Source organism: Dendropsophus ebraccatus, chromosome 4, assembly GCF_027789765.1.
Source record: "Dendropsophus ebraccatus isolate aDenEbr1 chromosome 4, aDenEbr1.pat, whole genome shotgun sequence".
NCBI lineage: Eukaryota > Metazoa > Chordata > Amphibia > Anura > Hylidae > Dendropsophus > Dendropsophus ebraccatus.
The window spans coordinates 149,068,458-149,094,736 of record NC_091457.1 but is presented as its reverse complement, the minus strand read 5'-3'; the positions used below and the strand labels follow the sequence as shown (position 1 = coordinate 149,094,736).

General features: G+C 45.6%; 1 protein-coding gene across 4 annotated transcripts in view; it reads right to left on the bottom strand.

Moving 5' to 3' along the window:
• Positions 1 to 4,031: 4,031 nt before the first annotated feature.
• The window catches only part of TPR (translocated promoter region, nuclear basket protein), a 38,073-nt gene continuing 15,825 nt past the window's right edge, over positions 4,032 to 26,279 (bottom strand). Inside the window, exons 16-51 of one of the 4 annotated variants that reach the window (XM_069967432.1) lie at positions 25,190 to 25,317; positions 23,263 to 23,411; positions 22,829 to 22,991; positions 22,320 to 22,454; positions 22,022 to 22,162; positions 21,729 to 21,897; positions 21,481 to 21,647; positions 20,285 to 20,437; positions 19,313 to 19,429; positions 19,017 to 19,220; positions 18,688 to 18,863; positions 17,932 to 18,079; positions 16,292 to 16,429; positions 15,910 to 16,041; positions 15,017 to 15,147; positions 13,520 to 13,730; positions 13,177 to 13,320; positions 12,580 to 12,778; positions 11,942 to 12,144; positions 11,803 to 11,861; positions 10,484 to 10,677; positions 10,129 to 10,383; positions 9,904 to 10,049; positions 8,852 to 8,935; positions 8,446 to 8,640; positions 8,219 to 8,353; positions 7,697 to 7,787; positions 7,402 to 7,574; positions 6,701 to 6,769; positions 6,465 to 6,556; positions 6,131 to 6,258; positions 5,937 to 6,032; positions 5,666 to 5,822; positions 5,413 to 5,528; positions 4,935 to 5,033; positions 4,032 to 4,209 (exon numbers count right to left, since the gene is read on the bottom strand). In XM_069967432.1, the coding sequence (XP_069823533.1) occupies positions 4,163 to 4,209; positions 4,935 to 5,033; positions 5,413 to 5,528; positions 5,666 to 5,822; positions 5,937 to 6,032; positions 6,131 to 6,258; positions 6,465 to 6,556; positions 6,701 to 6,769; positions 7,402 to 7,574; positions 7,697 to 7,787; positions 8,219 to 8,353; positions 8,446 to 8,640; positions 8,852 to 8,935; positions 9,904 to 10,049; positions 10,129 to 10,383; positions 10,484 to 10,677; positions 11,803 to 11,861; positions 11,942 to 12,144; positions 12,580 to 12,778; positions 13,177 to 13,320; positions 13,520 to 13,730; positions 15,017 to 15,147; positions 15,910 to 16,041; positions 16,292 to 16,429; positions 17,932 to 18,079; positions 18,688 to 18,863; positions 19,017 to 19,220; positions 19,313 to 19,429; positions 20,285 to 20,437; positions 21,481 to 21,647; positions 21,729 to 21,897; positions 22,022 to 22,162; positions 22,320 to 22,454; positions 22,829 to 22,991; positions 23,263 to 23,411; positions 25,190 to 25,317 (5,144 nt within the window). In that variant the 3' untranslated portion in view covers positions 4,032 to 4,162. Of the gene's footprint in view, positions 4,210 to 4,934; positions 5,037 to 5,412; positions 5,529 to 5,665; positions 5,823 to 5,936; positions 6,033 to 6,130; positions 6,259 to 6,464; positions 6,557 to 6,700; positions 6,770 to 7,401; positions 7,575 to 7,696; positions 7,788 to 8,218; positions 8,354 to 8,445; positions 8,641 to 8,851; positions 8,936 to 9,903; positions 10,050 to 10,128; positions 10,384 to 10,483; positions 10,678 to 11,802; positions 11,862 to 11,941; positions 12,145 to 12,579; positions 12,779 to 13,176; positions 13,321 to 13,519; positions 13,731 to 15,016; positions 15,148 to 15,909; positions 16,042 to 16,291; positions 16,430 to 17,931; positions 18,080 to 18,687; positions 18,864 to 19,016; positions 19,221 to 19,312; positions 19,430 to 20,284; positions 20,438 to 21,480; positions 21,648 to 21,728; positions 21,898 to 22,021; positions 22,163 to 22,319; positions 22,455 to 22,828; positions 22,992 to 23,262; positions 23,412 to 25,189; positions 25,318 to 26,279 lie in introns of all 4 variants that reach the window. The other 3 variants (XM_069967431.1, XM_069967435.1, XM_069967433.1) reach the window with 3 other exon arrangements.

Here is a 26,279-nt window from a genome sequence, read left to right as displayed (position 1 = left end):
CAAGCCATACTACTGGGGAACAGCCAGCGAGACAAATGCCAGAACATGGTAGTTATGCCCAGACCAAGGACAGAAGAACCACCCTGACAGTACCAGGATGAAAGTGACCGGATCTGTATGCTGCCGGCCACTCAGAGGACCAGAAAGAACCACCCTGTATGAGAGTCCAACAGTCCGGGGGCAGGTAAAATGAGGGGTCCTGTACCTTGTGTAGTGGGACACGTAGCAGGATGCTTGGGCTTTAGAAAGGATACAGCCCAAGAGGAATACAACAAGGTTACACTGCCTGAGAGCAGGTAATGAGACTTGTTAGTGGAAACATATAAAAGACAACATGGTGTAGTAACAAGTTACCCTATGATGATCCCCTGAAGTGACAGGCACAGATCATGGAAGTCCTACGAGGATGAAAGGTAATATACAGGGTAACACGAGCAGAGTAGCTGCAAGCAGTAAGTAACAGAGGACCAGCATTCAGGAGATACAAATACCTGGACTGGAAGCAGGTAATGTGCCTGGTCAGACCTGTAAACAGAAGCCTACAGTGTGTGCCCTGGGAGCAGGGAAGAGAACAGGACTGTGTCCCTATGTAAATGAGGACTGGATACGAGAACTGCCCAGCATCACCAGGATAGTGAGCAGACCTGAAGGTGGTGTATTACATCGTGTAACAGGTTACCACAATCTGCGCACACAGAACTACAGGTAATGTAGTTGGAGCTATATCGTGCAGCAGAGGGCAGAGCTCTGAATAACCTTGTACCACCACCTGGGAGGGGGTAACACGTCCAGTTCTATGTCCGTGACATCATGTAGTAAAGGTATCTATGTCATGAAGATGAGAGGCAGGTCTGAAGCACCGCCCACTAAGGGGTGATGTGAGTGACAGGACTGGAAGCTCTGAGTAACACCGGAACAACGACTGGCAATGGGTGATGAGTCTGGTCCCATAACCTGTCTGACAAACCCTGTAGCAGACTGTTCTGTTGTGAGAGCCCAGGAACACAGCATTGTAATAGGTAATGTGTCTGGTTCCATGTCCTGCTTGCGACACCATTTAGCAAAGGATTCTGCCTCGAGAACACAGTAGTCCCCTTAGGAACGGTAATGTGTCTGGTCTCATGTCCTGCTTGTGAAACCATGTAGCAGAGTGTTCTGCTCAAAGATCGTTTGTCAGCGAGTAACATGTCTGGTTCCATGTACTTACCGTGACACTGTGTAGCAGAGGGTTCTGCTCATAGCACAGATACACTGTCTGGAAACAGGTAACGTGTCTGGTTCCGTGTCCTCACCGTGACACTGTATAGCAGAGGGTTCTGCTCAGAGCACAGATACACTGTCTGGAAACAGGTAACGTGTCTGGTTCCGTGTACTTACCGTGACACCGTGTAGCAGAGGGTTCTGCTCAGAGCACATACACCACCCTGATAACGTGTAACGTGTCTGGGTTTATGTACTCCTCGTGACACTGTGTAGCAGAGGGTTCTGCTCAGAGCACAGATACACTGTTTGGAAACAGGTAACGTGTCTGGTTCCGTGTCCTGCTCGTGACACCAGGTAGCAGAGGGTTCTGCTCAGAGCACAGATACACCACCTAGATAGCGGGTAACGTGTCTGGTTCCATGTACTTCTCGTGACACCATGTAGCAGAGGGTTCTGCTCAGAGCACTGATACACCGCCTGGATAGCGGGTAACGTGTCTGGTTCCATGTACTTCTCGTGACACCATGTAGCAGAGGGTTCTCAGAGTACAGATACACCGCCTGGATAGCGGGTAACGTGTCTGGTTCCATGAACTTCTCGTGACACCATGTAGCAGAGGGTTCTGCTCAGAGCACAGTAAACTCCGTCTAGTAGCAAGTAACGTGTCTGGTGCAGTGTCCTACTTGTGACACCATGGAGCAGAAGGATCTGAGGGCACAGAAACACTGTATGGTGATGGGGAATGTGTCTGTGCGTATGTGGTTAAAGGGGAACCAGAGTGTCTGTATATAAGTATTAATGTAATCTTATATATATATATAAAATCTGACACAGAGGGGTCAACCAGCACCAAAAATGCTGGATCTGGAACATTATATGGAACATTGGCCATAATAAAACATGATGCAAGCCATTCTCATATATGTAATGGTGTAATAACACACTTCCACCAGTAGGTGGCAGGAGAGGTGCATCAAGTGTCCCAAGCTGCTGGAATAGAAGGGCAGTGTGTGTGGTAGCTCCATCAGGAGACCACACACACACACACACACACACACACACACACACATACACATGGCAGGGGGAGGGGGAAGCAGCATCCCTCAGTGCAGGCTCTGGAGAGAGCCAAAAGGGGGGATGCCACGGTCCGCGCTGCACCCGAAAAGGGGCGGGGCCTACCGGGAGGGGGCGGAGCATCTTACTGTGAAGGCTCCACATAGAGCCACAGGTAAGATTAAGGTGGGATGCTGCGGCCCACCCGACTCCCGAAGGGGGCGGGGCCTACCGGGAGGGGGCGGAGCATTCCAGTGCAGGCTCCACAGTTGAAAAAAGGCGCAATTCTCCGGGCCGTGCGGCACCCGGAAGGGGCGGGGCATATAGAAGGCGGGCATCCTCAGAGCAGGCTCCAGTGAGAGCCAAACATAAGTAGAAATGAGGCGGGCCGCGCAGCGCCCGAAAGGGGGCGGGGCATATCGGGAGGGGGCGGAGGTAGCCCTATGTGTACTCTGGAGAGCCACAATATAGGGAAAAAAGGGCGGGATGCCGCGGCACCCGGTAAGGGGCGGGGCTTAGGGAAAAGGGGCGGAGCATCCTTTAGTATGGTCTCTAGAGCCACATGAAAGGAAAAGTGCGGGAAGCTGCGCAGCACCCAGTCAGGGGAGGAACATCCCTCACAGTGCGCCCCATGGCACCCAGAGAGAGACACTAATAAGAATAAAATGGTGGAGAGGGCTGGCCTGCTACCGACTGAGGGGAGAGGAGTATCTGCCTGGGGAGGGCTGCAAGTGACTGGAGAGGGAGAGCTGCCTATGTGGAGTAAAATGGCGGCCTGGGAGGGAGGGCAGGGGGAATATACTCACCATATAGGAGCACATACTCACCATTGTCGTCTTCAGCCGGTGGGTGCCTCACCTTAACGCGCCAAGCTTTGGGGGGCGAGGCGGGAAGGGGCTGTGCGGATACAGAGTCCGCAGAAAGGCGACCAGATTGACTGATCTGGGGCCCTGGTGTCACGTTGCCGGCCGGTGGCGACCGAGGGGTGACAGCCCATTTACATTTATGGTCTGTTCCCTGGTCGCATAGTGGGGGGATCAGGGTGAGTTTTAGATAACCCACCGTGCCCAAGAATCCATAGGACCTAGAAGGAAAAAGAAAATCTAACTAAACATAAAGGAAGAAACTGGTCTGGAGAACCCAGACCTGTGTCTGCCTCCTACTGACACTAAGCTAAACTGGTTTAGCTCAGTGCCTGTGGGCGGGTATATCCTGCTCAGGAGGAGTCACTTTCTTTGTTTCTCTTAGTGTCAGCGCCTCCTAGTGGCAGCAGCCTATACCCCATGGTATCTGTGTCCCCCAATAAGACGCACGAGAAACACCCAGGGCGTACAGTTACGCCCTAGGTCGTCTGGGGACAGACTTCCATGGCGTAACTATACGCCCTGGGTCGTCTAAGGGTTAAAATAGCCTGGACTATACTATATTCCTGCAAACAAAATTTAAACGACAGTGACACTTTAAGACATAAGATTTATGTTCCATTTAATTGTAGGCATTCTGTGGATTTTCCATTTTTTAACACACCTATTGTTTTACCAGATTTAAAGTAAATATCGTGTTTTATAACCCAATCAAGAGGAAAATAGTGGATATTGTGAGAATGCTTACAAACACACAAGAACAAGCAAACTTCACAAGCAAGCACTGCCACCTCATACTAGGGGTATACTAAGTCCTAATATTACCAAAAATGTAACCATAAACCATAGGGAGCATGAGAACTAGATCTACAGCTCATTAGTTCTGTATACCACAATGCACCACAAACATTAACGATTCTGTTAATAAATCTTTAATTTCAATTTTACAAAAAAAAATCATTCAATTTGACGAACAGTAAAATTGGGAACGGATGCTGCGTATTCACAATAGGGGGAGAGAGAAGAGAGAGAAGAAAGGGCTCTTAGAAGTTGCTTCTGTTTATTCCTCCTCTGCTTCCTAAAGGAACTCCTGCAAAGAGAAGGAAAATTAAAAAGTAGCAGTTTCTGGAAGTCCTTGATCTAATACAATGATTTTAAAGTATTGTGATATTTAAAGGACAACTCCCACAAAAAGTTTTTTTAGCTTATTCAACACACATTACAAAAGTTATATAACTTTGTAATGTGGTTAAATACCCGGTCTGGCCCCCTTCCCCCACTTTCGGACTCCCGACCCCCCCCCCCCCCCCCTACCTATTACGATCGTCACGGTCCTCTTCTCCTGGGCGGCATCTGGTGACGACGACGAGCCGGGGGGGTGGTCCGGGTCTTCTTCCTCCTCGGCGTCTTCATAGAGAGTGAATGGGACGGCAGGCACCAGCAGCCTTTTCATTGGCTGGAGCGCATCACATGGCTTCCAGCTTGCTCAGCCCTGATTGGCTGAGGTTGCTGGAAGCCATGTGATGCGCTCCAGCCAATGAAAAGGCTGCTGGTGCGCAAGCGCACTGGCAGCCTTTTCCATCCCCAGGACCCGGAAGTCAGAGACATCGCTGGAGGGCAGTGAGGCGGGCGAATGGAGTGGCGATCGTCACCGGAGGGATTGTGAGTATGGTGTCTGTTTTTTTTTTTTTGGGGGGAGGGGGGGCCCCGCCGGAGTTGTCCTTTAACCATTTAGAATTTTCTAGATGCTTCTCTTTAAACATTGTAATTTATTACAGACATTACATTTATATTCCAGCACTTTAATAAACAAACCTCTTAGTCTAGTGAACTGTCTCCCGCGGACAGCGGGCCGACCAGTCTGTGGATGAAGCCTCACTCTTCTGAGCGGTTTTGTTTGGCTAGTGCTTGTGTCTGCTGCAACGAGAAAAACTAAATTAATTATAAAATCTTCACAGGCTGTGGGGATTGCATGCTTCGGGGCATAAAAAGTACGACTTGGGACAAATGGGAATGACTACAGCCAGGACTACGTGATTTAACACCAGCACCCAGGTGACTTAGTGAGTAAGATACCTATACACAGGCAGAGTGCTGCAAGAAATTAAAGTGAACTCGCCCCACTCTCGTGCCTCCGTTGTGCCGCTCCCCGGTCCTGTTCACAGCAGTCGGCTGACATCTTCTGCTGGAAACCGGGTACATGACGTACCCAGCTCTCCAGGCTGCAATGTCATGGCCCCGTCGAGCGATTGCCTGCACGGCCAGTCAGAGAGCCTAAGCTTATATACATTACCTGCAGATGAGGAACTAGGAGGATCTTGGCTGGTGGATGGAAGGTCCGTCTCAGAAGGCTGCAAAGGATCCTGGTCCTGTCGCGTTTCCATTTCTATGGTGGACTCTGAAGCTATTCTGTAAAGCACAATGTTATGCTCATCAGTCCCTTAGGTATTTTCTCATTTGTGGGGCAATGCTTTATTCCCGTAAACACATGAGCCAGGCAGAAGGACAGTGAAAGGCAATGGAAATACTGAAAAAGCAGGGTTTACCCTTCCGATTCCGCCTCCACAAAAACTTCATCTCCTTCATCTGCTGTGCCAGACTCGACAGCTGTAGAAACATTTCCAGTGGAGGTGGAGACCATGGGAACAGACTGAGATGCGTGGTCTGAAGTGTCGGCTGCGGGGTTCTCAGCAAAGACAGACACTAGTAGATGAAATAATAATGCACAAACCTTATTAACTGAACACGAGGAAAACGATAAAGTACTTTAACGTGGAAACAATGTGGTGTGAAATGTGGTTCCATGCTGGATCGTACCTGGTGCTGCAACCTGAAGCGGTGTGGTGGGGACACTGCGACCACCCGACTCCTCCTCGTGTGCAAGGAAGAGGGGAGTCTCATACATTCCTAGGCCTACAAAAACAGAGCAGTATAAGAACAACCAGTGCTTAAAGTGGAGAAAGTATTACAACTTATATGTATGAGAGTTTAAAAGAGTTCAAAATAAATACCGAAACAGAGGTTTTCCCCACCTCCTTGAGATGCAAGCTGACCAAGATCAGAGTGGCTAGAACTGGCCTGTGGCATGTCTTCTGGTGGGCCAAACCTGAATCTAGGAACTCCGGCTACCTGGGGAGAGCTGAAAATACATATATGTCAGGCATAATGATAAGACTAGCAGTCCCATAAAGGGTAAGTGTTTGCAAACACTGAACATTACAGAAGTGTGAGACCACTACTTATAGCTAACACAAGGAAACAAAAGCTGCTGAACATTGGGCTTGGCCTATGGATATACAAGAAAAAAAAAAATCTGAGGTTTGTAGATGTTGAGCAAGAACTTACTGAATCGCTTCTGCAAAACCATCTGTACGATGAGGCACAACAAGAGTCGGTGTGCTCGGCACTGTACGATCTTCATCGTCAAAGAAATGTTGCTGTTAGATTGAAGGAAAACACAAATGAGTAAATCTATGTTCAAAGAATATTTCTACCCAAGACTTTAGACCTTCCAAATACAATATACATAAGGAAGCATCAAATCATCAGTTCTGAACCAGAGTATGGAACTGTATACTTACCATGCCTCCCAAGCCAGGTGTAAGCTGAAGCCCCCGACCTACTGACTGTCTGCGCGCCATCTGAATACGCTAAATGAAGGAAATGGTAAAATGTTACATTCATTTCAGATGACTAAAAAGTACTTTTTACCTGTCCACAGGATAGGTTTTAAGTAGAGATGAGCAAATTTACTGTAGGACCGAGGGAAAAGCTGGATCCAGTCCTGGTAAACAACTCCCAGTTTCCCAGGACTGGATCCAGCTTTTCCTAGCACCCAGGGAGGAGTGGAACAGATTTCAAAGCCCGCACTTCCTTCTACAGTAAATTCGCTCATCTCTAGTTCTGAACTGTTTGATCACTGGGGTCTCACTGATGACTAGAATGGGGGTCCTGAGGAGCCATTTCAGAATATTTTAATGTCGGGGGATGAGATCATGCGTGCATTTATAGCATTTGGAACTGATGAAGAGTGCAACACCTGGTGGTGACCAAGCACGCACCGTGACCCCTCCTCTATAAGGAGGACTCGGGACTCCAGATCTAGTGATGAGAGGCTTTCCATGGTGGGACCCCCAGAAAATGACTGAATACAGTAGTCTACACAAAACTACAACAGGCTCATTAAAGTGAAGGGGATTCCTGTGCTATGTGTCGGCATACCCTTCTGCAGATTCAATGACTACTAATGAGTCCCCAAGCCTAGCACATCATATAGTGGTACCTGAGCTGGTGGTCCGAGCTCTTGAGGAGGTGCATGGATGGTTAAACGTGGTGGTAGAGGATGTGGTGGTCTACGAGGCGACTGTGGAGGACGAGGTCCGGGGCGGTCAGAAGCAGAAGATGGCTGCTCCCTCATTTCCTGTGAAGATTCGGCGGACCCCATAGAAGCTTCGCCTGTTACAAAAAAACACAACTACTGAATATGGGGGAAAAAATACAGATATACCAATACAGTAATAACTAATGTGTCAAGTTATTACAAGGAGTCAAAGAAAGCCATGAGAAATCTTCCATACCGCTATTCTGAGAGTCTGCGGCTCTTTGACCAATATCTCCGGTCCCCATACTTTCCTCCGTCTCTGTTCCGGGATCGGTGCCTTCAGGCCCCTGAGGAGAAAAAGTTCATTTGTAAAATTCCATCTACACAAACCTATCCCAAGTAAGAGACTGCCCTATGTAAAAGCTCAAAACATTCTCCACTCCTGGAAGGCTGCCACTTCTACGGGGAAACTTCTTTTCACACCTTGACACTTTTTGGCGTCATAACATGCCATTAAACTGTAGCTGTGTGGCCGCTGTTTGGAGTAGTTTTACTTTTTTATGAACTCCGTTGGTGGACAACACACTGAAGTTATAATATAACAACCATATAATGCTGTGTCTTAAGGTGGTGGGGGAAGAAGCTTCCCAAGCGTCTTGTCTGTATTAGTAACCCTGCTCCGGTGTCTTTCAAGGGACGGAGAGGATGACGTTCGGCTTTATACTGAACAATCCTTATGCATCTTAACTAAAAACATTTAAAATCAAGTACTACATACGGCAGCATCTTCTCCTTCATAGGCGTCATTGCCATCAGCGCTGCCATCTTCACCGTTACTCTCATCCCCTTCTTCCCCCATGCCACCATCATCATCTTCATCCTCCTCCTCGTCCTCTTCATATCCCTGCATGTCCTAGGAAAAAAACATTAAAACGCACAATATTAAAACTCAAAAAATCACTTCTTACACAAATTCCATAAAGAGGAAGAAATAGTAAAGCTCACCTCCTGATCGCCTTCGTTTTCATCCTCCTCCTCCTCTTCATCACTCTCTATGACTATAACATCATCCCGCTTAGCTGTGGAGTCCTGAGAGGACTGTACGGTCTGGGAAGCCTCTGACACCTGCGTTGTATTATCTAGAATGGTTGGTAAGGACTCCTCACTGTCATGAACCAGCGGGTATTCCAAACTGGCACCCTTCCAGGGGGGGAAAAATAGGAAAAAAAAAAATATATATAGTCATATACTGCCCCCTGCAGTTTCTGGACAATTCACAATACATATCATCTTGGAAAGTATACTTTAACGTAAAAACTTTACTTATAACAGGTAATTTTCTCATGACACGTTCCCTATTAAAAGCAAACTACAATAATCCAGTAAAAAAGTAACACAATAAGCTTATTACCTGTGTAAGTGTAAGCGTATCCTGGGATTCTTGATCAAACGTGTGCGACTCTGCCTCAGGAACGTCTTCTGCCAAAATCTCCTCCTTAAATAGAACAAACCCAAAACACAATGGGGGAGATTTATCAAACATGGTGTAAAGTGAAACTGGCTCAGTTGCCCCTAGCAACCAATCAGATTCCACCTTTCATTCCTCAAAGACTCTTTGGAAAATGAAAGGTGGAATCTGATTGGTTGCTAGGGGCAACTGAGCCAGTTTCACTTTACACCATGTTTGATAAATCTCCCCCATTAACTCTCTGGAGATAGATGGCAGAATCTCTAGATTCAAAATCACAAGACAAAGGGGGATAGAGCAGTGCTGGGTGGGATATAGAGTGAGATACATAGTGGAATAGAGGGCACTAAACAGGGTCTCCACATGAAGGTACTGAATATTGTAATTGCATGCAAGATGCTTTACCAAAGCTAAAAGAAATTAAAAGAGACTGTCAGCAGGTTTATGGTGTCCTATCTCCAGGTAGCATAAACTTGTGACAGAGAAGCTGAACAGAATGATCACTTACATTGTTCTGTGCAGCTGATTCGGAGATATCCTCCTCAATAACATGGACAATAAGTAGTCCTTGCTATTATGTCCATGAGCCCAGTAGTCCTGGATATTCATGAGGCGCAGAAAACTCCGCCCACCAGCTGCTGATTGGCAGTTATCTATCCATGCTGCGTATAGGCAGTCAACTGTCAATCAGCAGCTCGAGGAGGGGTGTGGCAACAATCCTATTCTCCTGCATATTAGGTGAACGGCTTAACAAAATAACGTAAGTGATACACCGATCAGTTTAGCATTTCTGTCACTAGTTTACGCTGCCCTAATTTAAGGCAGCATAAACATGGTGACAGATTCTTTACACTTTAAACTGATTCACAGATGTGTGTTTTCTTGAGAAGGTTTCCATAGACTTTAAAGTACATATTAGTATCAAAGCAGTAGCTCGTAGGTAGCTGCAAAAATGCTAATCCAAATGCCAATGCAGAACACTCCAGGAAACAAACCTCTGGCTCCACTCTCTGCACAGTCCTCAGCTTTTTGTTAACAGGCAAGTCAGGCTCTTCCATGGTCTGTTCTGAGGTCTCTATAGAACTTTCCTCCCCTTCTTCCCGTTGACGTTTTGACATTGAAGAACTCGGCGTTGCTGGAACTGTAAAGGAGTTATCTAGCATTAGGTAAATGTAAACTAGAAAACCTAGAAAACCTTACGAACTATTATAGAAACTTACAAGAGGTAAACACAGAGGAGGATGTAGATGGCCTCTCAATAGGAGAACTCTGGACAACTTCCACAACGGGTTCTGGAGTGCACGGCTCTATAGTGACATGGGACTGCTGGGTCGGCTGGACGAAGGCCGTCTGTTGCTGGACGGCTGGGACAGATTGTGAGAGAGACGACTGAACGTTGGGGCTGGTAGAACGAACAGATCCGCTGGTGCTTCCGAAAACTGGAACATGCTCCAGGAGACCTTCTGACTGCATTGCTACATTAAAGAAAAGCGGTAATTAAAAATAAGCCCATAATTTATCACAGTATACTGAAATCCACTGAATAAGCATAGTTTATAGCTCAATATCACATACCTTCTTGTGTTTCCACCTGGGTAGTGGGCATAACCGTAGCCGTGGGAGTAGTGGTTGGAGTGGATACCACAGCAGGGGTGACCATAGGGCGAATACTGGCTCTTGGCGGTCTTTGCGCTGTGGTCACTTTACTTGGTGTGGCCACAACTGGAGTTGGCTTGATGTTAGCGGTAGGTGGTTCGTTCACACTGGTTCTGCAAGATCAGGATACATTGTATAGGTAAAAAATTAATGATAACTGGATGTGGGACTGTTTGAGCCCCTACTGGTCCAGAGTGCCCGTGGCAAATGCAGCAGCAGTGCCTCAAAGGCAGCTACTCCATTCACTGATATGGGGGGAGGGTAAGAGATGGAGCACAGCCATGACCGTCAGCCCTACAAACAGTAAACGGCACAGCTGGCAAATAGGGGCACCCAGGGACTATTGCGCTCTTATGACAGGTGTCTGCCTCCGCAGTCTGACCTCTATTAATCATGCACCTCTGCAAGTGTGCCAAGCCCTTTACAGCTCTGTTTATGCAAGCGTTTTCTCCATGTTATCGTGACCGATCACAATTACAAAATAAGCAAAGGAGAATTTTGGGTTGGTCAATACTATCGGCAGCTTAGTTGTGTGGAGGTGTCAGATATTCACCGAAAAAAAAGTCAGACTTTAGAAAGGACTTGGGGTCCTACAACAGGGGCAGATAGCGTCCCAATCAATTTTGTAAACAAGCGCCGATCTGCTAGATCAGTACTCATTTACTGGGCCTATTATATGGCCCAATAAAAGTTTAGGACGGGCTGCATGGACTTAGCTAGCGATGCAGCCCTTGCCTTTAGTGTAAAATAAATAAATTCACCTTACTGCGTTCCCCGGTGTTCCAGCCTTTGCGCTGGCTAAGCTTCCCCAGCCTTTCAGCGCAAAGGCCGGAACAGAAAGCAGAGCTGCAGACAGTGAAAAAGGCCCCCGAGGATACCAGGGAACACGAGTTAATATTACATTATTTTACACTAGTCAGCCATCGGTCATGCATCACTATTACACGTAGCAATGTGCGCTCGACATCTGAATTTTAGGTCAGGACCTAAACAAACGATCAGCCGATGATCATGTCAACGGCTAATCACTCTCTCTATTACACAGGGCGGAAATCGGTCTAATTCGGACGATTATAGTTCCGTGTAATAGGGCAGTTAATGTCCATTTGAAGATCCCTTCTGGCATGTCATAAGATTCACGCTGAATAACTCATTAAAGCTAAATATAATAAAGTGATCATATAGGGGTCTCTTATAACATGGAGAGAGTAATTAAGTGTGCCCTCTTCTTTACTCACATCCCCCTTTCTCCAGGAGCGGCAGTCATCTTTACTGTAATCTGTCTCTGCTCCGGTCCCTGTAAAAACGAAAGGGAGAAATAAGCCGGGGAATTGGGGAGTAACAACTGCGCCCTCCAGATCCACTGACATGTTTTACCTTAGAGGGCTCCTGGGCCTCATCCCTGGGCTCATGGTGTCGTTCTTGTTGCTCGCGCAGCTCTCTCTCCAGGCGACAGATCCTTCCTTCGTACTGGGATTTCAGGGCGTTCATTCTAACCTCCAGCTCTTCCCTCTGTTTATCGAGGTTATTGAGCTTCTGTTTCAGATCTTCATTTTCACTTGATAGCTGCTCCTTTAATGCTATTTAGCAATTAAAAATTTTTTTTAATTATAAAAAAAATTCAACACCATACTTAAAGGGGTTATCTAAAGTTAGAAAAACATGGCCACTTTCTTCCAGAGACAACAGGTCTCTTGTCTCCAGTTCAAATCCATTCACTCCAATGGAAGATAGTTGCAAAACCTGCACCCGAACTGGATACAAGACTGGTACTGTCTCTCGAAGAAAGTGCCCATGTTTTTCCAATGCTGGATAATCCCTTTAAGGGTCTGTGGTTGAAAAACTAACTAGAACTCCTAAAATCTGAAATTAAGGCCCCCTGAAGCTCTTGGATGAATACAGCATACATTGACTGTCTATGGGAATGTCAAAGACACCATGTAACCAACTGGTGCAAACAAACTGGCACCAAGTCGCAAACCCATTAACCACAAATGGACGCACTTCATCCATACCGGTAAGTTGTGCGAGCTTCTGCTTGGCTCCGAGGAGAGTTTTCTTGGTTTTCTCCTCCTTCTCGTTCATGAGCTGACGCATCTGCTCCTCCTGTGCAGTCTTGTCTTGAAGGTCTCTGTGGACTTTGGAGAGATCTGACTGGAGTTGCGTGATCTGTTCCTGTAGTGATTTACATTCGTTTTCTTTCTCTTCTATGCTCTAAAAAAAATAAAAATAAAATAAAAATATATATATAATAAAAAAATAAAAGTTTAAACCGCTTGCTGTCAAGTCAACAGTACTTTGATTTATTCCATTCAGACATACGCTCTTATTTCAGCCTTACACCACCAACAGCTGTCAGCTGAACATTTGTTGGCCAAGAGCTATCACTCCGGACCCCTCCATACACTTGAACTTTGGCTCACCTAATGTTTATATATTCTCAATAGAAAACGAAGGGGCCAGCTGCAGTCAGTGGCTTGTCTCTCCAAAAACAAAGGATGGAGCAACTGAAACCCAACACATCCAAGCCAGAAGGCTGCCATACTCCAACGGCTGAACCAATAGTTCGGGCTTTTCACCAAAGAACATTGCGCGTTAAGACCACAAGTTACCTTCTGCACACTTTCCATCTGGCTCTCCAGAGCAGACAGCTTAAGTTCCGCTTGCGTCTTAGATTCCCTCAGTTCTTGTAGTTCTTTCTGCGCGGCTCGCTCTTCTGACTGATTTGCCTGGGCTGTCGAAGTTTCGGCAACCAACTGTGAGAAGAAACAAGACCTTTTTATAGACTACGGAATGAGAGGTTACAAAGAGTGGGTGCAACATGGCCACGGCAGCTCCCTCCAGACTACATCCAGATACACGTACAATCTCTAGAGGTTTTTTCACTCTCCGGATTTATACATTTAGCCAAAGCTAAACCCTAAGAACAGCAGAGGTCCGTGTGGCTGCTCTCACCTTGTCATGCTGAACCTTCAGCTCCTCATACTGAGTCTTGTATCTCCTTCCTATCTTCTTCACCTGGGTGATGGTTTTGATCTTCTCTTGTATATCTGTTATTTTAGCATTAAGCTCCTTCTGCAGATTTTCCTTCTCGTTCTTTAGTTTGAGGTTTTCCTCTTTGGCGTTCTGACCCTGGCTCTGAGACGTATTCAGGGAAGCGTTTAACCTGCGGCGGATGAGGGAGACTGTCAGCAAACATTTACTTACATAAAAGAGAAGTCAGACAGATTACAGCAATAGATGTAGTTTCATCATGTACATCTAAAGCTCATCAATCCCGACCACCACCAGTAAAATATACAAAATGCTATACTCTGGGAGCAGAGCTGCAGTAACCCAGCATGGCCACTATATTGTGTATGGAGCCGTCTGCTTCCTGTTCAGTTCACAGTGCATAGGGGCGCCGCAGTTCTGCTAAACAGATGATCAGTGGGGTGTCTGACGGCAATCAGTTAGTTAAATACTGGTGGCTTATTCTAGTAGTCAATGAAAAAGCTGTGGAAAACCACCTTATTGTAAAATTTTGCAGCTTCTTTCCTGAGTAATGTTATGTCATATGATCACTTAAGTTGTCCCCAGCTGATCTTTTAGGAAGCTCCGCCGGTTAGCACTTAGAATGGCAATCCTGTTCATAATATGGCGAGCATGCTCAACCACACTATGGATGGGATCACTGTTCTGATCGCCAAGCAGAATGCCACAGTAAGGAGGTTAAAGGGGTTATCCAGCGCTACAAAAACATGGCCACTTTCTTCCAGAGACAGCACCACTCTGTCTCCAGTTTGGGTGCAGGTTTTGCTGCTCAGTTAAATTGAAGTGAATGGAGCTTAATTGCAAACCGCACCTGAACTGGAGACAAGAGTCGTGTTGTCTCTGAAAGAAAGTGGCCATGTTTTTGTAGCGCTGGATAACCTCTTTAAAGCTTCCTAAGGAACATATTACACAGCCCAATATCCCCAATAAGATAATAGGCTCTGTATTATATCTATCTATCTAGATCACATTCCCCTATGTCCTTTAGCCTTGTCTGTGGGGTTCCCTAGTCCCCGCAGCTCTCACTTCTGGTCCCATCTCTGAAGTGACAGACTGTTCAGCCAATCACTTAACGTGGTGCTGTCCAGTCTCAGCCAGTGATTGGCTGAGCAGCCTATCACTTCAGAGACGGGAGAGCTGTAGCTGTGATAACAGAAATCGTAGACAAGGCTGGAGGACACCGGGGAATGTGACCAGGTAATAGCTTCTTTTTAAAACACACAATCATCAGCCACCGGCCATGTTACCCATTATGTAGCAAGGCGGTCAGTCATTTTTGAAGAACATTAGCTGGTTCGACCCATTATCGCTCCATATGATAGGGCCCTAACATAGATAACTGTGGGGTACAGCTGCGGCTGTAAATTTCATACACATCCATGATAGATTTAGTAATATTACTTTTCTCTCTCTCCTTACCTGGCAATGTCGGTCTTCAGTTTCCCAGTCTCCTCGGTGAGCTGCTGGATACGTTTGGTATTGATCTCTTTCTCAGCAACCAGTTTCTTATTCTCCTCTGCATCGGTGTCTTTTTGTTGATTCAGTAAGTGCTTAAAATGGGAAAGCAAGAACAATTAGTAATGGCTCATAATACTGTAGTATAAGAACAAATCAGAGAGGTGGGTATAAAACTATCTGGGTTCGATACTGCGAGCCAGTGATCATCAAGTGTTACGCGGGTCTCGCTGGGCTTCAAAATGCAATTCAGGACATTAGAAGTCCAGTAAAAATCAGGTGCACAGAGATAGCTTATTCTTCATTAACCTAAGTGGCTAATTCTACCGCCAAGGGTCCCATAAGGAAGCCTGAAAGACAGCTCTCCTATGGTTCAGCAAGAGGAGAAGGGGGATTGGGAAGTCGGCACTCCGGGACGTAGTGGATAAAATATAACTTTTATTCGTGCATTAAAATCCCATGGTGGGCAAACAAAGACAAAGGTCTTTGTTTGCCCACCATGGGATTTTAATGCACGGATAAAAGTTATATTTTATCCACTACGTTCCGGAGTGCCGACTTCCCAATCCCCCTTCTCCTCTTGCTGAAGTTTAGCCTACGGCGTCTGGCCAACGCCCTGGAGTTCGAGCACCCACCTTTGCACTCAACCTGTTGCTGCTATCCCTGAAGAACTGGTGATCTGTATCTATTTTTTCTTTTTGCTATTAGCTCTCCTATGGGCCTGGGATATGTGGGGTCTGGCAGCCATTACTGAATGGAGGCACAGAGCTGTGTATACCGTAGCCTGCTCTTGGCACCATTACATTCAGCATTCGATGAGATCACCTCTGCTACCGCAGTAGTACTGATCACTGTACCTGTGTCCGGGCCCTCCAGCGCTTCACATCCTCCTCGAGCAGCTTCTTCTCTGCCTGTAGCATGCCGCTCTTCTCACTCAATTCAGAGTTGGATTCTTGCAGTGGTAAAATATTGGACTCAAGTTTCCTGATCTGAAATGATAAATGATTTGCGGCTTAGAAGTATACAATACTGTAATTTTCGAGGGATTCTCTGGGCTTATCCACTGTGTAGACCTAAACTCATTTTTCTTACTTGCGACTAATAATTAAAAGAATGGACCAGTTAGCCAGTTACAATATAATATATATATATATATATATATATATATATATATATATATATATATATATATATATATATATATATTTTATTTTTTTTACACACACACACACGACTAACCTTAGCTTGAAGTTGCTGCAGGTTCTGTTCCAGCTTTTCTTTTTCTTCCCTTAGCAAGCGATTGGTTTCTATTAGAACATTCATGGTTTCTGTCTTCCTCATCAGCTCATCATGTTGGGCCATAGTCTTTGCCGTTACCTACATTCATTAGATGAAAGTGTCACATTGGTGCAATGACTAGGCTTTACTTTTACAACATCATCCAATTAACTAAGAGTAAGTGGAAGCTCAGATGGTTGGACTATGTCCATTACTGATCAGTGAATGCTGGAGGGGTATATAGTCTCTGTGCCGGAGTAGCTATCACCTTTTCACTAAGTGTTACCTTTTAGTAACAGCACCCTATATACCCATGGTCTTCTGTGTCCCCTCAACGACACAAATGGGAAACAATGGAAACCTCTAGGCTGCATTTACACGTTCGTGTTCTACACGGAACACGGAGGAGGAATGCCTGTAACTAACTTTTCCCTCCCAGGGCAGCCTCTCCTCTGTGATAAGATGCTAGGAGCGGGGGAGTTGTATGCATATGCACCGCGCTGTAATGACAGAGCTGCACGGCTGATTCATTACAGCGCGGCACATTATATTGTTTGAGATCAATTTTTACTAATTGCTAAATTGTTTCTTACCCCCAATGCCACTGATCAGATGTGTGTCCCTGAAGGTGTTGAGCACACAAATATATGTCTGGGTTCACCTGTAAGGAGTCTCTCTCCACCCCCCACCCCCCCCCCAGCCTGAATATTCCCTTCACCCTATTCAATAATATCACCACCCATCTTCGTACCCTCTGTGGTTCTATTATACATTAAGCGCAAAACCAAATCCCGGAAAAAGTAGTAAACAGAGATGAGCGAACCGGGTTCGGGTTCGAGTCCATCCAAACGCGAACGTTCGGCATTTGATTAGCTGGGGCTGCTGAACTTGGATAAAGCTCTAAGGTTGTCTGGAAAACATGGATACAGCCAATGACTATATCCATGTTTTCCACATAGCCTTAGGGCTTTATCCAACTTCAGCAGCCACCGCTAATCAAATGCCGAAAGTTCGGGTTCGGATGGACTCGAGCATGCTCCAGGTTCGCTCATCTCTAGTAGTAAAGTTCTAAAAAGGGATTATACATAGAGGGAGCCAATATTTTGGCTGCCTGGTTAGCTCCTGTATTCATACAGCATGATGTCGGGAGCATGGACCGTAATCACAGAATGTGTAAATGCCCCATAACACTTTACATTTAAAGGGGTACTCCAGGCTATGTGTATTTTTAGTATATGGCCGGGGAGGAGGTGGATATTGACGCCGCCGGTCACTTACCTCCCCGGTTCCAGCACCGGGTCCCAAATCGCGCCGCCCCGTTCTCCCATCAAGCTTCCTGGTCTGAGCTGCAGCTTGAGACGTGACGGGTGACTATATCCACCCCCTCTTTGGCCATACACTAAAAACAAACCTAGTCCAGAGTACCTCTTTAACAACCATAATATTTTAAGTTGAGACCATGTTGTGGATGTGAACAGATGGCTTGAGAGGTGCCCCAAACACAAGGCCGGTTTTGGTGGACACTTTCTTAAACGTTTTCCATGATACAGTCAGGTGATTTCCAGTAAAATACATTTAATTATAGAAGACAGAAACCAGACCTGGACTTTTTCCCGCTCTGCGTTCAGGCTGTCCTGCAGCTCACCGATTTCTTTCTCCATGTGCTCGATGCGCTGTCGGTACCGCAAACTCTCAACTTGTGCAACCTCAAATCTGGTCTCTGCAATCTCTTTCTCCCGTCTCACATATCTGTAGATCAATGCAAATAGGATTAGCTCAGCAAGATCTTACAGCCGATGGCAAGGGGGAAAAAAGAAAAAAATAAAATAAAATCCTCCCATAAAACTTTGTTACCTACAAATCTATCACTGCAGTTTATTGCAAATGCAAAAAGCCTTACTGCAGTATAACATCCCGTTATGTATAAAGGTGTTGTGATGCCTGAACCAGGAGTCATTGGGGCGGTCTTCGGTGGAGTCTGCCTGCTCTGCTGGCCTTGACTAATCCATTTCTCCCTACAGCCCTGGGATGGGGAACCTTCGACCCTCCAGCTGTTGCAAAACTACAATTCTCATCATGCCTGGACAGCCAAAGTAGTCTTGCAACAGCTGGAGGGCCGAAGGTTCCCCATCCCTGCTATAGCCAATGGGACAGGGACCACGGTTGGGGACAGTGCAGATGACTTGTGGTTCAAGCTGCATAAAAAGTGACGACACGTGCCCCAAAAAAAAAAAAAAATGCATAAAAAGTTTGTTGTAATAAGTAAGATTTAGAAACAAGAAGTAAATGAAGAATCCCGGAGCACCACTAAATAAAACAGCAGAAAAAAAAAAAAAAAAAAAAGTTTACACTCATACCTGAGAATTTCCATAACCTGCTCCTGGGACTTTCCTTCTTCGGTTAAGGAGACATTGAGAGCTCCTTCCTGCACAGAGGCTACCATCTTCTTACTGATGTTCTCTATCTGGTCGTGTAATAGTCGGTTCTGCTTCTCCAAATCCTCACAGCGAGACAGGTTCTTTGAAGCTTCATCCTGATGTAACATAAGTGACTACTGTCAGAGGGATGTGTTGGATACCTGATGCTTCAGTGGCAGAGAACACGCTATACAAGTCGAGCAGCGTTTGCATCAGACTGAGCTGACTGAAGAGTTTACAGAGAACCACCATAAAATGTGATCGGTTACCTTTAGCATACGCTCGCGCTCCTCCCAGGATGCCTTGCACTCCAGCAGTTCGGCTTCTGCCTTCTGGGCAGCTTCCTCTGTTTTCTGTCGTGTAGCCGCCGTATTAGCCAGCTGCTCCTTAGCCGCCTGTAGAGCCTCCACATCGGCCGCATGCAACATTAACTCCCGCTCATACTTGTTCTGTGCTTCAGCGGCAATCCTGGCCTATTACATCATAACAGGAGGGATAGAAAGTTAAGGGAGGTACAAAAAAACAAAACAAAAAAACCTTCAACTTTTACAAAATTAGAACTCACTTGCTCTTGGCAATCCTGTCTGGCTTTCTGCTCATTGTTTGTTGCAGTACTTGCTCTTTGAAGAGCGGCCTGGACTTCCCCTTGGAGCGTGGAAAGACTTTGCCTGAGCTGTGAAAGCTGGGGTGAGGGTGGGGGAGTAGAGAAACACATCATAAAATACCAATACCCAAATTACATTTTAAAAGGGGTTGTTCAGCGAAAAACTTTCTTGAAAATCAAATGGTGTCAGAAAATTATATAGATTTGTAATTTACTTTTATTTAAAAATCTTAAGTCTTGCCATACTTCTCAGCTGCGGTATGTCCCGCAGGAAGTGGTGTATTCCTTTCCAGTCTGACATAGCACCCTCTGCTGCCACCTCTGTCCATGTCAGGAACTGTCCAGAGCAGCAGCAATTTCCCATAGAAAACCTCTTCTGCTCTGGACAGTTCCTGACATGGACAGAGGTGGCAGCAGAGAGCACTGTGTCAGCCTGGAAAGGAAACACCACTTCCTGCAGGACATACAGCAGCTGATAAGTATGAGTAAGTTTAGAATTAAACTACAAATCTATATAACTTTCTTAAACCAGGTGATTTGAAAGAAAAAGATTTTGCTGGATAACCCCTTTTAGCATTTAAAGAGGCACTATAAAAAAAAAAAAAAAAACACACAACAAAAGTTTTGATCGGTTCTGGTCTGAGTGTTTAGACCGCGATTGATCAGAAGGAGGAGCCGGGAGAAGTTGTGCTCAGTGCTGCCCTCCCTGGCTCACGTGAAGAGACGGGCCGCATAATTAAAGCCTATGGAGAAAGTCTTCTCACAGAGTGTGGAGGGAATCGCACGACAGCTCTTTCAGATAAAACCTTTAGACCTGTCAAAAGTGTTTGTCACAAGTCCTCTTTCACATTCACAGTACCAATTCCCCACCATAACTGGCACCATTCCCTGTAGCTCTGCATGCCCCATGCATCCTAGTACGTTCACACATACCTGCTGCTCCATTGTTTCGACAGATTTGTGTTTTTCATCTCTGAGCTCTTGTTTCTCCTTCTCCGCTTCCATCATCTTCTTTTCAAGTTGTGTCTGGTACTCGGATGCTTCCTTCATTCGTACTTCAATGGTTTTACGAGCCTCTTCGGTTACCTTTAAAACAGGATTTCAATAGAGTTTTAGGTGCTACAAGTGGACCTTCCTTACAGAGTCACTGTTGTAATAAACTTTTCACATGTGAAAAGTTTTGATCGGTTCAGGTCTGAGTGTTCTGACCCTGACCGATACGAAGAACAAGCCGGGAGAAGTCTGCGCTGCGTCTCACTAACCCCTTAAACACAGCGATCTATAGTGATTGTGGCGTTTAAGGTATTCAGTGACAGATCAAGCATCTGTCACTGAGTGATTGGGACCCACCCACAGCCATGCGGCGGGGGTCCCGATTGCTTGTGCCAACAGGCGGGCGTAAGCCTCTTACCTCTGTCCTGTCAGATCGGCGATTCATGTACAGAGTCTGCTCTCAGGCAGGCTCTATACATAGATCGCCGATAACACTGATCTATTGTATTCTATGGCATACCATAGATCAGTATATCTATTCCGTAAACGAAAAAAAAAAAAAAAAACAGGATTGCTGATTTTATTAAATTATATATCAGAAAAAAATAAAAAGCGATCAAAATTTTTCCGTTACACCAATATGATATTAATAAAAACTAGAGATCATGGTGCAAAAAATGACACCTCAATCAGCTCTGTAGGTGGAAAAATAAAAGCGCTATGGCTCTTAGAAGGCGAGGAGGAACATTGCATTAATTTGACTTTTGTGCATCAAAGGGCTCTGTCTTGAAGGGGTTAAAATGACAGTGACAATTTGAGGGCAGATTCACACAGGAGTTTCATGCTGCAATTTCTGTTGCGAAATTGGCTGCGATACCCAGTACCATTATAGTCTATGGCCCTGCATAGTGTAGTGGCAGCCTTATTTAACTACTTTGCTGTCGTGGCGCTAAAAATACATAACCCAGGCACGCTCCTGCATGAGTCTCCAGGTCCCTGCTCACTGACAGCCAAGCTGGGTACGGCGGGACAGCACGGTGATCGGCTGAGCGGGCAGGGACAGGTGCAACAATTAGGAAATATTCAGGCCATCTAGAAGCCATCATACAAAACCTATTCTTTATGTGACTAGCTACCTGTTTCTCTTTGTTGAGGGATTCTTCCAGACCGAGCACGACCTGCCGGTATTCCTCCACATTACTATTAGCAGTTTTCAGCCTCTCTTTAAGGTCATTTACTAACTCTTCGGATTGTTTCAGCTTATTCCTGATCTCTTCTATATCTTCCCCTTTGTCATCTGTATCTAGAAGAAAAACGGCATGTGTACCCATTATAAGCCATTCGCATCCAATCCAAAATTAGCAGGGTTATAACCCTTCGCTACCTCTGCTGGCGGACACCTGGCTGGAGCGGGACGCCAATTGTGCTTCAAAGTTTCCAAGCTGTTGTTTCAGAGAAGCGATTTCTTTGTTTGAATTCTTCAGGAGTTCCTTGGTGCTATTGTGAAGATTGACTTCTGAGTCGTACTGTCTCTTAAGGTCCAAAATCTGAACCTAAAATCAATCATTGCAGAGTTTACCAAAAAAACAAAAAAAACAAACAAACAAAAAAAAAAAAACGAACGTATGAAAGGGCAAAAACAAACCCAAATCATCAGTATGGAAAATAATCACTCACGTCTTGGTTTTTGCCAGTTAAGTGCTTCTGTTCTATTTCATGCTCCAGTTTCTTCTTGACCTGGGACAACTCTTGCTCTAGCCTTTCTATTTGGTTGGTATATCGCTGTCTAATTTCTACATCAGACCTTTCGAGGGTGACCTAAAAAAGTATATCCACAACTGAAAATTGTACAACCAGGACAGGAACAACGACAGTTCTCAGGCAGATAGGCTCCATAGACATTCTCCGCTCTCCACATTGGGCACACCTCAATGCTTTTCCTAGCTGAACATAGTGTTAAAGAACATAAACTAACCTGGATGGTTTGCAGGTTTGTTAGCAGTAGGTTTTGACCCCTTTGCTCAACAAGTAAGGAATCTCTTTCTTGGGTAAGTCTATTCTCCGTCATCTTCAGAAGCTCCTTTTCACGCTTTAGGTTTTCTGCTCTCACCTTAAAAACACAAAGTAAAAAGAAAAGTAAAGAGAATGCAATGCTAAAAAAAAAATAAAAAATAAAATTTGAACTTACTGTATTACTGTTAAATGGGGACTTCAATTTTTGTAGACCCCATTCATATCTCGCTACGTAAAGGGGTTGCCAGGATCAGGAAAACACAGCGGCCATGTTTTTCTAAGCCTGGATAGCCCCCTTTAAGCACACATTTACATTCATATATACGAATATGTCAACGACCTGTTAACATAACAGAGGGGCACAGGCCCAATAGATGTCAGATGGACAGTCTCACCTTGTGACCTTGAGAAATTAGTAAAGCAACTTTCAGACTGGAGATCAGCATTACTGATCTGCTGCTGGGCACTTACTTCTGTAATAGCCAGCTTCTCATTGGCGGCCCTCAGATCTTGTGTCATGGTGTTGATGATCTGCTCCTGTTTCTGCGTGGTGGCAGAAAGCTTTTGTGATTTTTCCTGTAAAGTTGTTATTTCTCGGCGATAGCCTTCTACGTTGTCCTGTAACATTTCATATCTATGGAGGCAGAGGGATAAGTCACCACTAGTAAGGGCCCTTTTACACGAGGCAATTGTCGGCAAGGAGCGTTCATTATCGGCCCTATCTTTTACAAGCTAGCAATGCCCCTTGAGAACCTATGAAAAGCAACACTTTTTTTTTTTTTCATCTACTCAATAGGAACAGGTATAAATCTATATACAACACTAGGCTTCTGGCCCAGTGATAGCTGTAGTGTATACGACACCATCTGAGATAGATATACACACACACACACACGGGTCTTTACCGTTTTGAGGCGAATTCTAGCTGAGTGGAAATCTTTGCGTTTTGGGATCGCAGCTCGGTGATTTGCTCCTGCAGTTTCTCGTTCTGTTCGTTCAGCATTCGGTCGTTTTCTGCCTTTTCTTTACGATAGTTCTCAAACACTTCTTTAAGCTGTAGGGTGTAAAAAAAGAAAAAAAAAAAGAAAAGGTAATGTCAATGAGCACTCGGCTATTAACCTTATACAAAGTCTCCCTTAAAGGACAAGTGCCATGAAAAACTTTTTCCCAGTAATTGAAGCACATTACAACGTTAAATAACTCTGTAATATGCTTCAATCATCTATCTGCCTCCCTTCCCTGTCTTTTTCCCCCCTCCACCCCCCACCAGGAAGTGTCCTAACCTTGTCAGGTGACTCAGCTTGCTCAGCTCCCATTGGCTGAACAACTGCAAGCCATCAGTTGGACTGGGGAGCTGCTGTAACAGGACCTAGAGCAGCCCTCCTGCTGATGATTCATCCTCACAAGAAGGAGCTGCCTGGTGACTGACGACAGTAATGAGGTCTGTGTGAGTTAGGACACTTCTGCCTCCCTTCCCTGTCTTTTTCCCCCTCCACCCCCCACCAGGAAGTGTCCTAACTCACACAGACCTCATTACTGTCGTCAGTCACCAGGCAGCTCCTTCTTGTGAGGATGAATCATCAGCAGGAGGGCTGCTCTAGGTCCTGTTACAGCAGCTCCCCAGTCCAACTGATGGCTTGCAGTTGTTCAGCCAATGGGAGCTGAGCAAGCTGAGTCACCTGACAAGGTTAGGACACTTCCTGGTGGGGGGTGGAGGGGGAAAAAGACAGGGAAGGGAGGCAGATAGGTGATTGAAGCATAATACAGTTATATAACTTTGTAATGTGCTTCAATTACTGGGAAAAAGTTTTTCATGGCACTTGTCCCTTAAAGGGGTTATCCAGCTATAGAAAAACATACCCAGTTTCTTCCAGAGACAGCACCGCTCTTGTCTCCAGCTTGGGTGCAGGTTTTGCAACTCAGTTCCATTTAAGTGAATGGAGCTTAATTGCAAGCCCACACCTAAACTGAAGACAATGGTGCTGTCTCTGGAAGAAAGTGTCCATGTTTTTCTTTCAGTAATCACATAGAAGGGCAACGGTAGCAACTCCAGATCCAAAGGGTCGCGAGTTGTATTAATGTAAAGGAGTTATCCAGGATTAGAAAAATGGACGGTTTTTTCCAGGAACTGCACCACTCTTGCCTTCAGTTTGTGTTTGGTACTGCAGTTCAGTTCAACTAAAGTGAATGGAGCAGATCTGCAGTACCACGCACACAACCCGAGGACAGGTGTGGTGCCGTCTAGAAAAAGCATGGCAATGTTGGGATACTCTTATAACCCCTAGTTAGGATAAACTCTCTCTGTCTCTACTACAGGTTTAAGAGAGTTTTCTTCCTTCTGGAGGAGAGTAGCTTGCATACTTGCATCGATTCAGCTGAGGACGCTCATTTTCGCTGACTTTCCAGTCTAGACCACTGCAATTCCGTACTCAGACTACAATTCCTGAGCTTAGTGACTGTTTTTCACTTGAAGGGCAAAGACCCTGCAGTGGTTAAACCGAGTATTTAGTCCCTACTTTACAATGAATATATTTGCAATAGTTAGATTTACCCAGGATTAGAAATATGGCAGCTTTAATCCCAGAAATGAAACCTCTAGTCTCCAGTGTGGCTGTGGTTTTGCAATTAAGCTACATTCACTTCAAATGAAACTAAGCTGCAAAACCCAATCCAAACAGAGGACGGGAGAGGCGCCATTTCTAGAAGAAAATGGCCATGTTCTTCTAAGCCTGGACAACTCCTAATTGTAGATGTATAATAACTATAGATGGGTCACGCTCATCTCTAAAACCTCTAAATACTACTACTCACACCCAGCGTTTTCTCTCTCACCTGTTTCAGTGCAGCTTTAGCTTCAGTGGCCTCTGAGGAATCAGAGATCAACACTGTAGGAGCCGGAGTGGATGTGAGCTGAGAGGCTCCGGGGGATTTTCTTGGGGTTGATGTCAAGGATACATCTTCTAAAAAGTGGGAAGAAAAAAAAAAAAAAAAAAAAGTGACAGGTCAGCTGACCAACATGCAGTAACCTAAGCCTTTCTTCCTTCATTACAATGGCCCCAAGTATACCTGCTGATGTCACAAATGTGTAGTTTACTATGCTTCTACTAAGTGCCAGTTCACACTACGGAAAACAGGTGGAAATTCAGTGCTCAACCCCACCCGAGGACTCTGGGATGGCTCGCATTCCTCCGCTCAAAGAATTGACAAGTCTGTAGGAGAGCGTTCCGCTCGGAATTCTCACCCATTTTCCGTAGTGTGAATGGGCTCTGTATAGAATGATCTCGGCTTTAGTGAGTGTTATTTGAACAGTTGTATCTCTCTCTGTACAATACCTTTGGTCTTGGAACAATACCCCATCACAGAGATCACCATATTAGGGCCCTATTACATGGAACGATAATCTGCCCCTATCTGGCAGATTATTGCTCCGGCTGATCATTGATTAGGTTTGGATCTATAATTGTCAGGCGCCGACCGTGCATCGCTATGTGTAATAGCGGTGCGCAGCCGACGGCTGACAGTTTCCAAACTGTATGTATTACCTATCCATGCTGCAGGGCTCCTCTTGCACTCTGCTACTCCCCGGGTCCTGCGCGCTCCAGCTTCAGAGCGGCCTGTCTGAGCTGACAGGCCGCTCTGAAGCTGGAGCGCACGGGACCCGGGGAGAAGCAGACCGCAAAAGGAGCCCTGCAGCATGGATAGGTAATGCATACAGTTTAAGCAAGGGCTGCAAGGACATCTGTAACGTTGTCCCTGCAGCCCTTATTAAACGATAATCGGGCCGTGTAATAGGCCCAGTAAATGAGCGCCAATCTGACAGATCGGCGCTCGTTTACAGTTATTATCGGGCCCCCATCGGCCCGTGTAATACTACCATTACATGTCACAGGACAGCAAACTCAGATTTGGCTACTCTCCCCCT